Source organism: Notolabrus celidotus, chromosome 1 (assembly GCF_009762535.1).
Source record: "Notolabrus celidotus isolate fNotCel1 chromosome 1, fNotCel1.pri, whole genome shotgun sequence".
Taxonomy (NCBI): domain Eukaryota; kingdom Metazoa; phylum Chordata; class Actinopteri; order Labriformes; family Labridae; genus Notolabrus; species Notolabrus celidotus.
Genome location: NC_048272.1, coordinates 12,884,603 through 12,901,923, shown reverse-complemented (window position 1 = coordinate 12,901,923; position 17,321 = coordinate 12,884,603). Strand labels below are relative to the sequence as shown.

Here is a 17,321-nt window from a genome sequence, read left to right as displayed (position 1 = left end):
ATTAAGTAAAAAAAAGCTACAAGATTTGCTTTGATAAGTACAAGATAGCTGCAAGACAACTGAAAAGTAACACCACCCTTATCTCATCCAAGCTTTTAGACTTTACTACTGTGTTTGTGAGGCACTCGTCGCTTTGCCCTGTAGGCACTTTGCCAGTCGACTTGTCAGCAGAGTGAATGAAGAAATACAGTAATGTTTGCTAATATTGTGCGACTGTAGCTCTTGCACTACTGAAGGGTTTTTTGTTGTCGAGAGTATCACTAATGATGCGGTTATCTGCGTCTCGGAGCCTGATTAGCTTGACGGATGGAGCAGACATCGGCGCTCTGAACTCCTCTCTTCTGTCAGTCTCACTGTGCATTTATGTGTGTGTGAGGAGAGTGGAGAAAATAGATCAGTTTGTAGGAGACAGATACAGATACTGACAAAGACAGACACACACACAAGCACACATCCTCACACACTGAGCCTGATAAGGGAAAATAGGACCTCGACTCCTTTCCCTCCAGCTGAGTTTACCCTCCAACACCAAACTGCTGAATAGAAGCCATGGAGTGAAAAAGTGAGCAGCCGCCTGCTTGTCAGCCCACCAATGTGTAGGAGGAGAAAGAACACATGCCTAATCTTCTTAACATGCAGCTTTTTTCTTTAGCTATATAGCCTTATATCTCCTGGATGGTAGGAGGGACACTTGGGTGTGAAATCAGATGGACAGGCAGAATGTGTCAAGAACTAAACCTCCTTGAATGGGACTTAAATGCAAGTGCGTGAGCCTGTTTTCAAAGGTATTGTTCTTTCACTTTAACTATTGGCAGTCACCAAATATTCATCATCTGCAGAGGGAGGTGTTCTCTTTGTTGGCCTTCATATGTGACTATTATAAGTATGCCTTCAAGGATGGACCTTGCACAAAAAGAGAGCAACTGTCCACACTTGAAAAGAGTTTTGTTTACATTCTTCTGACATGTGACCTTTTGGTGCCATGTGAATAATACCTGAAGTCTGTCAAAAGCAGTATATGTAGTTTATGTAGCATGAGGTAATTATCGTGTCCTGCAAAATCCTTCAAACTGGGGTGGGCGGTATGTAACTTGACACTGAAAAGTTCTGCGTGCATTCTCCAACCAAGCGTTAATGTCGGTTTCATAACCAATGCATTTCCTTAAACCACATCCATTCTCTCCCTCGCCTTGACCTTTAAGACGATCCTTGGAGTTTTCCTGCACACAGAGTTATGTTTTCTTTCGCCTTTCCTCACAACAACACATAAAGTGTGTTTTGAGTATTTTGAAACCTACAATAGCATTCCTTTTTTTCTTGCCTTTGCTGACATGTTGAAACCTTTCTGAGTACACCAGTTTGTAATTGCATGGGATTGAAAGCAGGATTGTGTCTTCAGAGGTCTATAGAGTTACTAGTGGTCAGACATTTCACATGGTGCCTTTGACTAAGAATTTTTATGCTTTCACTTGAAAAGACTATCTATCATGCTGGTAGATGAAATTCTTGTATGAATCAGCAGCATGGCTCTAATTCCTGACAGCATTCTAGCATCCACCATAGCATATCAGTAACATTAGGAACTCTGCGTGCACACCATTGACAGTATATGTTATGGATGATACACCTCCATCTCCTCCCATTGTAAAAAAGTGATGTCATATACCACTTGGTGGCCGCTGACATATGGAGCAGAACATATTCTTCTGCTGGTTTAAAGTGGACACTCATGGCTATGGAAAGTTTGATGAGTGTTTCTCTCGTTTTCAACTCACTGATCCTCCTCTACTCTGCCAATCCGGTAAAGAATGTTGCCCACATTTGCCAACACAGCTGTCAGTCAATCATCTTTTTAACATCAAATAACTAATCAAAACTTAAATTCTCAGGAATACAAACTCTCGCCCAGAAATAAGCATGATAAAAGCAAATGCTATGACAAAAAGTAAGTATACACATTTTTTTAGTTTGGCCCATGTTCCATCTGTTACAATTGAGGAGGTGGCCTTAAAGACCTATGCTACAGCCAGTCACCAGGGGGAGCTCATAGTGATTTGGCTTCACTCCAGGGGAGCTGTTGTGCCATCCATGTTTTTATACATAATTGCTCATGTAAAATAACAACTCACCTATCAGCTGTTGCTGGAGATCAGACTGAGGAAGTAACCTTTAACTTTAAAAAAGGATGAGTTTGCTGACATCCAAATCCTGCATTTTTAAACCAAAGTTAAATGTCTGAAACTCTGGCATTTCGACTTTTCTTTACACTGAATGAAAATATATTGTACAGCAATCAGTAAACAGACAGAGAACACTCTCACAAGACACTTTGAGCTTACTTGCGAGCTTCCCCCAGCCAGCTACCACCTGAGGTAGATATATAAAGCCTCATTTCAACTTCATGAATCAGAGCTTGCATCACGAGCAACAGGAAAAAATAGAAACAGGGCGTGAGAAAAAAAAAAGGCTGCACTGCTTAGCTTGCACTATAAGGACACTTGAAAAGGGATGACTGCCATAGAATGAACTGAATTTTTGTGCTAACACTAGCCAGCATTGCATTCAGATGGGACAGGGTGATGGGTTGTCAGTGTTTTTTTCGGCCTCTGAAACCAAAAGCATTTTACTTCCTTTAACAGTATTAGATGGAAAAAAATAAATAATCCTGACATTTCCTGTATAGTCTAAGTTTGCATCTCTCTCATAGAATATATCAGCATATTCTATTAGGAAACCACATTCTACAGACGTTTACCAATGATATATCATAGTGTTTTATGCTAACCCCTGACATTTATCTTGTTTCTTTGTGATTTTAAATCTAATATGACACAAACTATTGGATGAATTCCCAAGACATTTGCTGTTAATGTCATCTTACAGCTGAAGTGTTAGGACCATGGTGATGGCTTTAAACTGTCATATTATCCCCTGAAGGTATTTATGATTTGTCCAGTGCTTTCATCAATGATCAAATAGCTGGAAAAACAGTGGCATTCCAATCATCCTCAGCTGTAGTTCACGGTTGGGGCTAGACAAGTAATTGTATTTCACTTCAGGGCATTTCAAGGGTTCGATAATGTTAAGCAGTACGGTCTAACAAAGCCACTAGCATTTGCCTTAGCAGTATTCCATTTTAACATCGCGTGGCCTTTTTTCTCCTTAAGCTCTCAGTACCATGGTTTTCACAGTAGAAGACTGAATTATGTCTGTGCACTCCTCTCTCCGGCCGTTGCCAAGCCCTCTGGTGAGAGAGGGGCCTCTGTGGTCCCAGGGGTCTTCAACCCTCTGTACCAGAAGACCTCCATCTAAATTCAACAGCTGCTGCTGCAGCCCTTCATCCCTCTCCTTTGTCTTTCTCTGGCTCTGGTTAACTCAATTTTTTTTTTGCCTTTGGTCGATTGTTTCTCATGCTCATGTTCTCCCCTCCTCCAATCAGTGATTTCTGATCTTACTTCACTCTCTCTCTGTCTCTCTTTTATTCATACTTATCCTATTTTATTGTTGTAATTTCTCGTCTCACGTCGCTTGTACTTGTTATTTTCTGCTCCTCTTTATTTAGCCAACCTCAGTTTGGATTTTCATCTCTGTTTGTCTACTACCAATTATTCTTTTAGCTTCTATTGATTATTGCTTTTCTGTTTATAATTCTATATTTCTCTCTGTGTGTCTCCCTCTGCCTGCAACCCACCATCTCTTTTGTCTCCTGGCAGACAGCAGCAGATTGCAGGCTGGACAGCCCATGTGGGTGTTTGACATTCATACGAAGCTCAGGGCCATAAACAATGTCAGCATGTTGAAACATAATTTGAAATATCATCTGCACATGAACACAAATACACAAATACACAAATACAAACATCCATTTATTTATTTATTTTTATTGAAGAATTTTGCATGAGCATGCATGCCCATAATTGGTAGACATCTGGTGAATTTAACAACAACATTAACAAGCAAGTGTTACTGAAGCTAGACTGTGCAACAAGGCAAGAGATGGAAATGCAAGATCCAGGGAGCTTACATGATGTGGAGTTGCATGCATGATGATTTTATCATATTTACTCTGCACAAAAGCAGATTATGGCACTGACAGTAGAACAAATGATTTGGCAAAAGGATGTGTCTTCCTCCAGCTTATATAACTGACTTATTTTATTCACCCCAATGAAGACCACATCAGGATTTTTCACTTCCTTGCTGCCTCTCTGATATTAATTGTGTTTTGCATGTGTGCTGTGTAGCATTACAAATGGCTCATTGGGAAAAGAGTCAGGCATAATCAGTTTTGAGGGGAGGCTTGTTTGTACCTGCAGCTGTGATTACAGCACTTGGTAACAACAACCAAACAGTTCAGCCTATTAGAATATGCAGAAGAAATACACAAAACCGAAGCTCGGGTTCTGCCGAAATGTCTACAGCTTCTGTCACAAACAAATTATTTTATGCAAAGTTGGGCTGTAAAGTGGGATGTCAATGTAGAAACGTTCCCACTCATCGTCTTGCTCTGCAGAAATTTTGTCTGATTTTCAGCCACAGCTCTTGGGAGTGGCACACATTGCCTTTTTTTCAGCTATAGTAGCTTTTCATTATAAATCGCGTTAGAACAGATGCTTTGAGAGGTAAGAGAAAAACATCAACCCCCTTGGTGGGCTGAAAAAGCATGGCTCATTTAATCTTAATGTGTCAACTTTGTCTGAAAAATATTTGCTAAAGAAAGCTTGAAAAACATCACAAGGTTAGAGTTTTCTGTTTTGACAGAAACTGAAACACTCTTATCAAGATAAAGATTATTTTTCACATCAGTCTGTTCTGCTGACTGTTCAAGTGGTAGGCCACCAGTAGGTATTTGAACTATTGGTCAACATTGAGACCTGTATGTTGCATGTCTGACTCATCTACAAAGATTCAACAACATGGAAACATTTCTACTAAGGAAATTTGAAGCTTTTAACAATTACTTTTGGAAAATTGCTTGGACAAATCAGAGGGATACAACAACATGCAGTGACTAAATATATGATATCACATAAATGACAGTGGCGAAATTTCATATCAAACCAAAAGAAGTAACAGAAAAATATAACTAGCCTGTAGCTGCCTCCGGTTGAATTCATATTATTTGGTGAGGTTAAGCTTTTATATAACTCTATGATGTTATGTTTTGTATTCATTTTGTTCAAAATGACAAGGGATATGTTGAAACATCTTTCACACAGTCTTACAACTTAGATTTCTGTTTCACAACTTGACTAAGTAGCCTTCAAGTATAGATCATCATGTTCTTTTGTCTACTAGCTGCTGCTTCTGGGCTTATAGAATATAAATAACTTTATTAATGATAGTTTTCTTCATTAACAATCTTTCCCTCCATATCCTAATTATTTATCAATTCTCTAAAAATGAAATATTTAGTCAGCTGTAACAAATCTTTACTGGCAAATTAATAAACACTTGCACAGCTTTCAAATTGAATATGACTCCAAGTCTGTCCCACTAAATGTATTTGTGAATAATGTAGTGAAATGAAGTGAAATGAAGTGAGTTAATATACAAAATAATCCAGCCTTTGAGCCGTGACAGAATTCATTATTTAAACCACTGATACGTTTGTGTGGATTTGGATTTTGTGTGCAGCTTGTTGTTGTGTTTGTCATTTAGAGGGCTGAGTTGCAGCAGAGCCTATATGTATTACTGTGGTAATACTGCTTGGAGGTGCATTGGATTATTGTTGTACTTTATCCCAGTCTGCTGGTGCATAATAATCATGGTTTAAAGCATCCTACTGAGTTGAATGGCTTTTAAGTAAAGGGCAATACGTAACATGTACTGCATGCTAAAATGTCATTTTCTTTATGTTGGATAATGTACGTGTAAAAGGCATTAGCATCGCTGTTGGTGAGCTTATTAAGACCAATCAGAAAAAATCATATTCAAGATGGTTCAGCATGTGGCAGCTTGATGGAGCAGCCTTCACTTTCTTACTCTTTGCCCTTTACATGATTAAAAAAATGTAAATCATTTTTTCTTCCTCTCTCTCCCTGCAGGTTGGATACAAATCTATTTTGCTTTTACATTAATAGTAGCAATTGCAATGTGTTTCTCCACCGGGAAAAAGGTACCTTGTCTCTTCTAGTAGGGGTAATGTTTTGTACAAGACTCATGCAGCTTGTATGGATTTAATGCCTTGCTTATGTAACATGGCACTCCCTCTTCCTACTCACTATGCAACCCTCACAGCAATATGGAAAAATGAAATGTACGGTTGGCTTGTGTTCAATATAAACCCCGTCCATTATTCAGCACATCCAGATTACATAATAAACCTCAATCCCTGGTCCATAAGAAGTGCCCTTTGTGAAGTGTGCAGCCTTTCGGCAGGCTTAAAAAAGACATCATCACTGAGTCAGCCTTCATGGTTAAATATAGGTCATCACCCAAGATGAGTCCCATGTCTGGTTGTGTTAGGTCCTCCGCACTCCCAGGCCACCAGTGTCGTCTTCTATTTTATGTAAATCTGCGAGTTCAACTACTGCATGCCTGTATATAATTTCAGGACCGTAACAATCAATTTTGTCAAAGTTATTGAGTCAGATATAATCTAACAACCAGTTTAAGACTCATCAAGTCTCAGAAAATACAAATTTTACACCATCATAAGTCTGCATTCCGTGATTAGGCATAGAGAAAAGTATATAACAACATAGTGTACACCATTTTATGCCCCAAGTGCACCCTTGTCTCTTTGGAAATATGTTTGTATGTTACTAAACTTCTTTCCTAATTGCATGCGTATTTCCTAGTTTATGTGTGGTGCTGTAGTTGTGAGAAAAAAGCAGGGATGGATGTCAGGGATACAAAGTGGAGATTGTCACAGTATTGTCTGAGGTTCAAATCTACACCAGCTGCATCAATGTGAGTGGATAGTCTTGCAAGATTTCTCATCTTTGCACATAACAACAATGTGTCATAAGCACATAATCAGTTTTGAACGTTTTGTCAGTTAGCAATCTTGACATATACATGATAGTTAACAAAATCCATCCATCCATTTACTTCTGCTTATCTGTGGTCAGGTCGCAGAGGCAGCAGTCCAGACATCCCTCTCTCCAGCAACACTTTCCAGCACCTTCTGGGGAATCCTGAGGCGTTCCCAGATATGTGTAATACCTCCAACGAGTTCTGGGCCTACCCCGGGGTGTACTCCCAGTTTGACATGCCCAGAATACCTCTAAAGGGGGATGTCCGGGAGGCATCCTTATCAAATGTCTGAACCACCTCAGCTGAGGTTAACAGCTAGTTAACAAAGTTTTGTGTTCATATGAAATTAGCTTAGATCCAGTCCATGCTTTTCTCCAAAAACATGTTTTGCTGTTGCAGATTAGTTGAATGAACCCCATTTCTATGAGACATGGCTGCAAAATGTTGGTCATGCTGCCAAAAAATACACAATGAGCGCAGTGAAATGTTTAGTCTCTGTGTTTCTGTGTCTCATAGTGGATGTCTGCAGAGTTTATGGGAGGTCCGGGCTGTCATGTACAATTACAGAAGCTGCTGCTGGGAATTTTTACACACGTATGCATTGTTACGCTCACCCATGCACACACGACAGATTAAATTGAAGCCTGTTAACAGTCTGACATTTTTTAGCTGAATATCTGAGTGAAGTGGACTTTCAGTTGAATGATTCTACATGGCTAATTAGTTGGTTGAATGGCAGCTAAAGCCTGTGTGTTTTTTTATCTCTGTTGGTTGTGTGACTAGTTTAGAGGCTAGTTGTTAGCCGCTCGGTTGCCTTGTTTTGTTCTTCACTGCTGACTATCAGGCTGCGGTCTGACAGCCAGGTTAACAGGCAGTAACACACGAGTCAGAAAAACACTCTTTTTTTTTCTTTACTTTTTGTATGTTTGTACCAATGCAATCATTGGTTTTAGGTCATCCTATTTCATCCGTTCTCACTACATTTACACTCTTCTACTCTACTCCTCCACTCCATTTCTCCTCTTCACTCCATTGCTCCATTCCGCGAGTCCTTGAACGCTGCCTCTAATGGCTTCACCTCACATGTGATGTCTATTCCCGACTCTCTTGGGGTCACACAGACTTTTGCCCAAGGCTTCATACTGCGCCGCACTCATTCAAAACACCCACAGAAAACACAGACATAAAATTCAACACAGACTTGCACTCCACTCAGAACAGACAGATGGGGCTCTTAATGTGATATACGTGCAGCTATCCAGGCCTAATAAACACAGATGGACACTACACCTATAAAGCACGTTCACTGTGCGTAAAGGAAATATTGATGTGTGCCGTTTTTTTATTGTGGCAATATGGCTTTACATAATGTTTAAGTGTGGAACATAATGTGTGAAGTCTCTCCCTCTCACTCACACACACACTCTAACACACACTAACCAGACACTTGTCCGCGGCTTCACAAACTTCCCCGGGTGCGTTTAACAACAAGTCACGAGGGAGGAGGAGGTGTTGAAAGTAGACTGCAGTGCTCTCTAAACCGCCTGTGTTGTTGTTGTGTAGCTGACTGTGTCTGTGTTTGATTTGCAGGGGAAATCGTACGTGTTCGACCAGGTGTTTCCCACCAACGCCACACAGGAACAGGTCTACAACACCTGTGCCAAGCAGATTGTCAAAGGTGAGTGGAGTACAGTTTTTTTTGTTTAATCTAAGATGTATTAGTGGCATAAAAACCAAAGTATAAAGCAAAGAATCCCCTTTGATAGCTGTATCCTTTGGATCCCCTCATTACCTGTCAGTTTACTGTCACTTGTGAATTTAACAGAGAAAGAGAGAATCCAAAAGAAGGCCGCTGTATGTTTTTGATGCAAGAAAGTAAAAGAAAAAGGATTACAGTTATCGTAGCGGAGGACAGGAAACTGTCCAGAATTTTCCACATGAGGCCATTTGTTCTTACATACTGCCATGTCAAGAGGGGATATTTACGCCCCTGTCACCCCTGTTCATCTGCAATTTGTAGTGCATGGAGGCGTAATGGTAGGAAGAAGTCATTCCGCCTCTGATCATTCCTCAGAGGTAGTAACAGAGGCAGAATGGAGGGCAGATGATGGCAGTGTGTAGAATTGGAGCCAGGAGGACTGTGCTGATTGTGTGTATGTGAATGTGGAGCTCCTGCTGTGAGTTTACAAGTAATGCCAAGCTCATTGTGTAAGTACAAAGGCGAAGTGATGGCTGAACTTCATTACGACAATGATTGCAATGTGTAAGAGGCTTATGTCTGCAGGGGTTGAATGAAGAGCGCGCACACAAACGTTTCCCCGCAGCATTTTTCAACCCTGTTTTGTCATACTGCTGCTATTTCTGCATTAAGGTTTTTTTTATTTAAGAAATTACACAACAGAGTCAACACATAAATCTATCATGCTTAAGTCTTTAATGGCCAGGTGTGGGAAACCAGATTTCATTGGTGGGCCATGTCACCTCAAGTCATCCTCTGGGAACGCCCCTGGCAGGAAAGAATAATAGACTCTGAGAACACTGCAAGGAAGACATCCTCAGAAGTGACACAGTTTGAAGACAAAGTAGCCCAAAAATGAGGAAAGACAAAGACAGTAGCTGCGTCCTGATTCAGAGGTACAATCCATTGAAGGATCCAGCAGTTATAGCTGGTGTAGACAGCTCAGGCTGTCTCACCCTTACATTTGTGTCTTATTGCGCCGCCCCTTTCGAAAAGCAACTGGAAGCAAGCTGGCTATGTAGCTAACAGTAAACATATTAACAAATGTCACATAACATAACAGCTATAGCCATCATTTAATTCCGTCTTTTTTGATAGTTGTGTGGCGATGCACTGGCTTGGCTCAGTGAGTAAAGCAGGCGCCCCATGTACAGAGGCTACAGCCCTCGTCACACTGACCGTAGGATCAGGCACAAATAATAAAGGCACAAAAAAAGCCCAGAAAAATGTGCACTTGGAAGGATGCAGCCCCTGAATTGGGACACAGCTGAAATAAGGTGTGAAGGTGAGAGTAATAGGACACTGATGAGTCCAGCCAGGATCAGGTGAAAGCAATAATAGCTGGGAAACAAAAGGTCAATGCCATCATCACACTCTCCACAGACTCTGGCAGCATGTTTCTGCTAGGTCTGTGAGAGCTCAGGGCTGTCCTACTGTCAAGTCACAGCGTCCTTTGGGCTCTGATGTGGACTTTCCAACACCAAATCACACCCTTTCTGAGAATCAGCATTTCGGCAAAGTTCTGTGGGATACCCCAGAGCTCAAATCAGAATCTGTGACATTTGAGTTATAGTTGTATAGTCTTCAAAGTAAATGTAAACAAAAAAAGCATGGATTGTGAGAGGGAGAAAAAGCACTTCTTACAAAGCACACTTTGTAAGAAGAAAATTTTGCCACTGGCTGTTGTGGTTACTGAATGCACATTTGAGGAGATCATGTTCACAGTCATGTTTTCCTGAATTTACCAGTCCGCTAAAAAAATGTTTATGAAAAGTTATTTTACAAACAGGGAAGGCTGAGTGATTAAGTAAAACGTGGAATGATACCTGAAACCTTAAATAAACAAAATACTTAGCTTGACAGGGTTAAGACATATATACGCTCTGTTCACCATCTGCATGCATTTACTACTCCTGACAAGCAGAGAGGGAAACTAATTTCCATGACAAAGTGTGGTCACACATCCTACAGGTATGAGCATCAAAAATGCACTGATTTACAAGATGCACGCTTATCACAGCACAGCAGGAGTAGCATATCCAGAAGGCCTCAAGATCAAACGAAACCAACAGCCCGGAGAGTCAAATCTTCTCTCCTCCGCCCCTCGCTTCATCTGCATGTCTCTACATCTGTCTGCCTCTTTTCTCCCCTCCTGTTAAGGTCTTGTTTCTTGTGCCACCTTCAAAGCGAGAGAGCCAGCTCTATATGGAGCATGAAAAGCAGAATGATTCGGTGGGAGAGATTTCTTATAGAGTGTGAGATTATCACGTAGGCCGAGGAGAGAAGAAATAAAAGGCGAGATGAATCAAGGCACAGGGCTGGAAGGATTCAAGGTTAGGGATTTAGCAAAATGAAGGAGTGAGATGAAGAGAGATTGGTTATTTGTCCAGGGAAAATGGGTTACAGAGAGGCTGAGCGAGGCCTGAGACAGATGGTTTAGAGATGCATACATGTTTACACTCTCCCTTCCTGTGCATTTTGTTCTTTATGTTCTGATTCTTTCTTTGCCCTTTTCATTGTCTGTCTCTTTGTTTCCTCTTCTGTGTTCCTCTGTTGTCTAGAGATCTCATCTCCCGCTATTTATTTATTTTCAGAGGCATATTCTTTACTCTTTGTTCCTGTGCACTCTGTTTCGGCCTCACTTTGTAAAGATGAGAAATGTGAGTGAGAGATATGGTACCTTGTGGCTTCAGCTGAGAGCCTTTGTGATTGGTCTGTGGTCAGCTAACCTGTGGCTGCCGGCCTTTCAGGGTGATGTGTTTTCCTTTATCCGTGTCTGACTTTTACCACAAGCGTTTATTAGACCTCGTCAGCGGTATGACATTCAGCTGTTTGCTGCTTTTATAACCTTAAATGGACAGGAGGTCTTGTTTTTACTGCTGCTCCTACCAGATGAATGGAGAGTATAATATATCTGAACTTCCCTGAATGCCTCCTGGTGACTTTAGCACTGCAGGTAGATGTTGTTTATTGTGTGCAGCCACAGAGTTCGTTCAGCAGCTAACCAAGCTTAAACCGCGCATACATCTGAGTGCACACAGGCTCACTGAAGCAGAGTTTGATCCGTCTTTGGAGCAAAGGTCAGACATATTTGTCTTTGTGAGTGAACTTTTTGTTCTTTTGTTTTCATGCATGTCTGTTTGGAATCATTTTTTTACGTCTTTTTTATACTTCAGTTTCACGCTGCAGCCTCTGTTTTCAGCTCTCCTCTTTTTCTGTAACAGTTTGTCTTTTCTTATTTTCTCTTTTTAGATGTACTGGGTGGCTACAATGGGACTATCTTTGCCTATGGGCAGACCTCCTCAGGAAAAACACACACCATGGAGGTACAGTGTTGCTAAATAATTCAAATGGCAGACTTCTTTATGTGGCATCTGCATGCACACGCACACACGCACACACACACTTATTTTCCCTCCACTATCTCCCCTTCTGCTCGCCCCGACAGTACATCTCCCTCCATCGCTGTCATCACTCACTATCTCTCTTTACCAGCCTTCTGTGGGAGCTAACCTCCTTTACAGCTCTCTCTGGGAAACAACCCCCGTTCCTTTTAAAGTCAAAAGCCACTCTGCTCTCCTTTCTTTTATGATTCTCTCCACTTAATTCATCCCAAGGTCTGCATTTATCCTACTCTTCACTCGTACTGTTCCTTCCTATCTTGTGCTCTTCCTTCCACAGGGGAACTTGCACGACCCCCAGGGGATGGGAATCATCCCGCGTATTGCAGAGGATATATTCGAACATATATTTGCCATGGATGAGAACCTTGAGTTCCACATTAAGGTTTGTGTGATTTTTCCCTGTGTGTCTGTTCAGCGTTACACAAATGGATGATGCATTTTGTTGTTACACACTACGGTACATGCAGTGGGAATAAAGCTTCTGCGTCTGATGTAATCCCCACATGGCCGGCTGAGTGGAATCAGCCAAGCATCAATAAATCATGATATATAAACCCTGATAATCCTGCATTATTTGTCGTGCTGTTTTTCTCTTTTTACGAAAGTCTTCTAATAGAGGATAATACCTCACTAGGCCCAGAGGAGGACAGATTACTGCATCATCATTTTGCATAATTGCACATTGAATATCCTTAACGTCTTTTCTCTTATCTCCCATCTTCAAAACTTCTTTTTTTTAATGTCTTGTTTTTGTTTTCCAATAACCATTCACCACGTGTTTGTTTTGTTTTGCTGCAGGTTTCCTATTTTGAGATATACATGGATAAAATCCGGGACCTGCTGGATGGTGTGTTTCTGCACTTAACACATGACCTCATATCTTTTAACACCGTTCATTTTCCTTGCACTGCACAGTTTCAATCCTTTGCAGAGACACAGTAAAACATAACATCTCCTTTAAAGTCCCAAAAGCACTTTGTTACTCTTACTGATCTTGTTTCCTCTTGTCTAGATCTTTGCTTGTGTTGTTCTTGTTCTCGTATGTACGTCGCTTTGGATAAAAGCGTCTGCTAAATGACATTGTAACATTGTAACATTGTAACATAATAACTGTCCTTTTAAAAACATTATTAAAACTACCCTCTTATGAAACACCAGTGAGAGAAGAGAGAAGAAATGACCATACTCATCGGAAATACATGTCCATTATAATCATGCACACAGCTTAATATTTAATTGTGAGTGGTGAAGTAAGTGGTTCATGAACTTTTTTTGCCCTATTTCTCACCTCTCTGGATTAATACAGTTTGACATACCTCACTGATACTGATTGCAGACATAACTCAAAACCATTACAAGTTGTCAAACGTTGTCTGTGTGTTATTAAAACATAAAAAAGTGACAACGACATTTTGTTCAAGGGAAGATTATTTTCTGTTTAGAAATAAAAAAAAAAACATTAAACATGAATTAAAGAATAAGGGGTTCAGTGCTCTTTCTTCTCCAGATGGCGTTTAATTAAATTAACAAGGCTGAGGTTTACTCAATTCACCTCTGAATAAAAAATATACCATGGGGTGAAGGGCCTCTGGAAAGATTGCCTCAGCTTGAAGCAGCCATTGGCATTTCTTGCTAAAAGTAAATGAAACAACCCAACAAAAACGACACTAAAAACAACAGCAAAGACATGCAAAGTGACCACAAAGACAAGTAAGACAAGTTCAAAGGGACACAAAATGGCTACAAAAATAAATAAAACAACTACAAAGAGATTTAAAACTAACACAAAGATAACCAATTAAAACCTTAACGAGACAAAACTATTTCAAAGAAAGAAAAAAGAGCTTCAAAGAGATGGAAAATGACATCAAAGGAATATAGACATCTTTAATGTTCTTTTTTATACTACGTCTGGCTAGTTTTACTGTCCTGTGATTTGCAGGTAGTGAAAAGGTTTGCTACTGATTTCCTCCCAAGAGGTCACCAGAATCCACAGAATACGCAAACTCCTCAAAGAGCATTTAACTCGACCAAGAAGATCTTTAAGATATAAAAAGGTTGCAGGTGGTCAGGGTTGAAGCACTAACACTGGTGCTGTAATATTAAGAGAAAAATGATGGTTTGGGCTAAAGTAATAAGTCAACATGGACACTTATGAGGCATATAAACAGGGCTCTCCTGTACTGCTGGATGAAACAAGAACTCCTTGAGGGAGAGATGGTTCAGAAAGCTGTGATTGGAAAAAAAGAAATCTGCCAGTGCCCTTTCTTTTCATGGGATTGAGTATTTGAGTTATGATGACAGTATAAAAACTCAAGAGGCTTTCATCAATGGTGTTAAATTGAAATTGGAAAAATAACATAATGCCTTTCATGCTTCTCTCCCGATTTAGACAATAAAGCTGTGTGGTTTTGTACATTAAACACACTGCAGCAACACAACATCACAGTTTATAGTCCTATCACAGAGAAGTAACCAGTGTAAAATGATTGAGAGGCCAGTACTGGGAGAGGTAGGCGGCATCCTTGTGATTACATCTCTAATCGAGCTAGAGACCGTGTTGAAAGCCCTCATCTGTATGCAGGGGAGTTCACAGCAGCTGAGGAACATTTAAGCCATGAACAAAAAAAAGAGTCGACAACAAGCAAGATGAATCCAGGCAGCACAGACAAAAACACCCTGGGGATGTATTTGCAAAGAAATAAAGTGACTGTAGGGTGATAAAATGCGCAAACAAAGACACACATGCATACAGAAGCGCACAGTCTGCAAGAAAAAAAGACTCTGCACAATGGGGTAAAATTCAATTATCATCGACGAAACAGGACATTCAGATGAGACATGGCCAAAGGAGGAGTTTATTCCAATATGAGACATTGCCACAAAAAATGTTGTTCCTTGACATAGCAGAGCCGTTTGTTTAACCTTGATGTCTCAGTTACTTTGAAAAAACAGTTCAGTTGCATTAGAAACATTCAGAGCCAGAGCCTCAGATATTTTTCCCCTCACATTACCTGAGTCTGACTCACTTAGATAAAGGGAACACAGTCAGGTCTGATTATAGCTCTGCAGAGAGTGAAAACACACCTTCACATGCACGCTCATTTGCAGACGCATATTTAAATATAGATGATGCTTTAACTAACACAGTTATCTTTCTCTTTATTTTCCCTTACACCCCAGTGACAAAAACCAACCTGTCGGTGCATGAAGACAAATACAGAGTTCCTTACGTGAAGGTAAGTCAACAGCTGTTTGACGTCAATCAGATTGACTTCTTAGCTTTTATTTCATAGGGCCACTGTAATGTCATCGTACAGGTTAATAGAATAGTTAGTTTGTGAAATGTCACTTTTTACAGGGTTTGTTTAGTTCCACTTTCATTTGTGTCTTTTAATCAAGGGTACAACCAGCTAGCTGTTAGCTCAACATAGCATCAATAATTGGGTACACAGTCACTCTCTCAGGAGCAAGTCCACCTAGAAGTATAGTTTCTTTGAATTCAAAGTAAAAAACAAATGAAGGGTTGAATGACATGTTTGTTGAATGTACCCTTTTGTGTTTAAATATAATCTAAGGCTACAGGTAAGCTAGCTATCAGCATAGCATTAAAACTTGGATGAGGCTACTTTGGCTCTAGTAAATCCACCATAAACTGGAGATCATGATATCTCATTTGTTTCATTTAATACCAATATGTAACTAAAAAAACTGCAGTTTTCTTTGTAATCTACGACACATTATTGGGGCCACCTTACAGAAAAATGTATTTGAGATTTCAAAATAAAAGTCTTACATTTCTGAGATTAAAGTTACATTTTATTTATTCAAGATGTAAATTAAAGAGAATAAAGTCTTACATTTACAAGAATAGATATGTAATACTTAGAAAATAAAGTTGATAATTTACGAGAAAAAAAGCAATGGTTTTTCAGTTATGGTTGGCCTTTATGTATCCGACTTTATCCTGGTAATGTTATAATTTTATTCTCAGACAGGATTATCTGTAATTGTTTTGTATCTATATTCTTCCTCTAATTGTGTGTTCTTTGTGGCTTTATACGGAACCTGAGAAACAAAATTTCATTCCATATCATGCGACAGCCTGTATTGGTATGACAATAAAAAACCTTGAGTCCTTGAATGCTTGAATCTGGCTGGCAACCCCTTATTTTGGTGTGGCTCACAATTTTCTAGATAGTCTCTGTTATTAGTTTCAGCTGTCCAGAGCCATCCAAAAAACAGCTGGACAAACAGGCAGCAAGGCTTGCAGTTTTCACAGAATTTTCGAAAATATAACACTGTGTTTTGAAGACTAAAGATCTTTGATACAAGTAACCCAATTAGCAAACTCTTTTTGTCTCTTGTTGATTTCTGTCTGATTTGATAAACATACAATTTACTATGGGTAAATATATTAGAACCACAATAAAAATTCCCGACATGCCTTTTATATTGTTGCACATACTGTATGCATAATTAACATGTTTACATGTTTTTTCTGCAACCCAGGGATGCACAGAGCGCTTTGTCACAAGCCCAGAGGACGTGATGGATGTGATAGATGAAGGGAAGGCCAATCGTCACGTTGCTGTTACCAGTGAGTCACACCTCACTTCCTTTTTTTTCTCTGATTTAAAATGTAGCAACATTCAGGTGCAAAGGTGAGAAACACATACTCAGGTTCTAAGTGAACATTGCACTTACTTTAACTGCACCATTTAAGGTAAATGATTATTTTGTTGATGGTTGGTGTTTCTTTTATGTAAATATATTGAATAAGAGTCTCTCCTCTTCTTACTCTGTTCCTCAGACATGAATGAGCACAGTTCCCGCAGTCACAGCATCTTCCTGATAAACATTAAACAAGAAAACGTGGAGACAGAGCAGAAGCTGTGTGGGAAGCTGTATCTGGTCGACCTAGCTGGTAGTGAAAAGGTAGGACGAATGGGTATTTTTGTTTAAGTGGGGCTTTGCTCTGTTTGAAACATCAATCGTCAGCAGACTTTTGCTACACTGAGACCAGATGCCTTTAAAGAAATGGTGTTTTCAAACATCAAAGAAGCAGAAGAACAACATTTAAAAGCCCTAAACTTCAATCTTTAAGCATCTCTTAAGCGCTAATGGCACCCCATGCGATTAATTTTAATTAAATTCTACATTAAAAAGAATCTAGCTCAGACACTGAGGACTGTTTC

At 39.9% G+C, this 17,321-nt stretch overlaps 1 protein-coding gene across 3 annotated transcripts in view; it reads left to right on the top strand.

Moving 5' to 3' along the window:
• kif5ab (kinesin family member 5A, b) overlaps positions 1-17,321 on the top strand; it is a 92,135-nt gene that overhangs the window by 20,514 nt on the left and 54,300 nt on the right. For all 3 annotated transcript variants that reach the window (XM_034694662.1, XM_034694672.1, XM_034694679.1), the window contains exons 2-8: positions 8,572-8,659; positions 11,972-12,045; positions 12,401-12,505; positions 12,922-12,970; positions 15,307-15,362; positions 16,636-16,723; positions 16,937-17,061. In XM_034694662.1, coding sequence (XP_034550553.1) covers positions 8,572-8,659; positions 11,972-12,045; positions 12,401-12,505; positions 12,922-12,970; positions 15,307-15,362; positions 16,636-16,723; positions 16,937-17,061 — 585 coding nt within the window. The remainder of the gene's footprint in view (positions 1-8,571; positions 8,660-11,971; positions 12,046-12,400; positions 12,506-12,921; positions 12,971-15,306; positions 15,363-16,635; positions 16,724-16,936; positions 17,062-17,321) is intronic.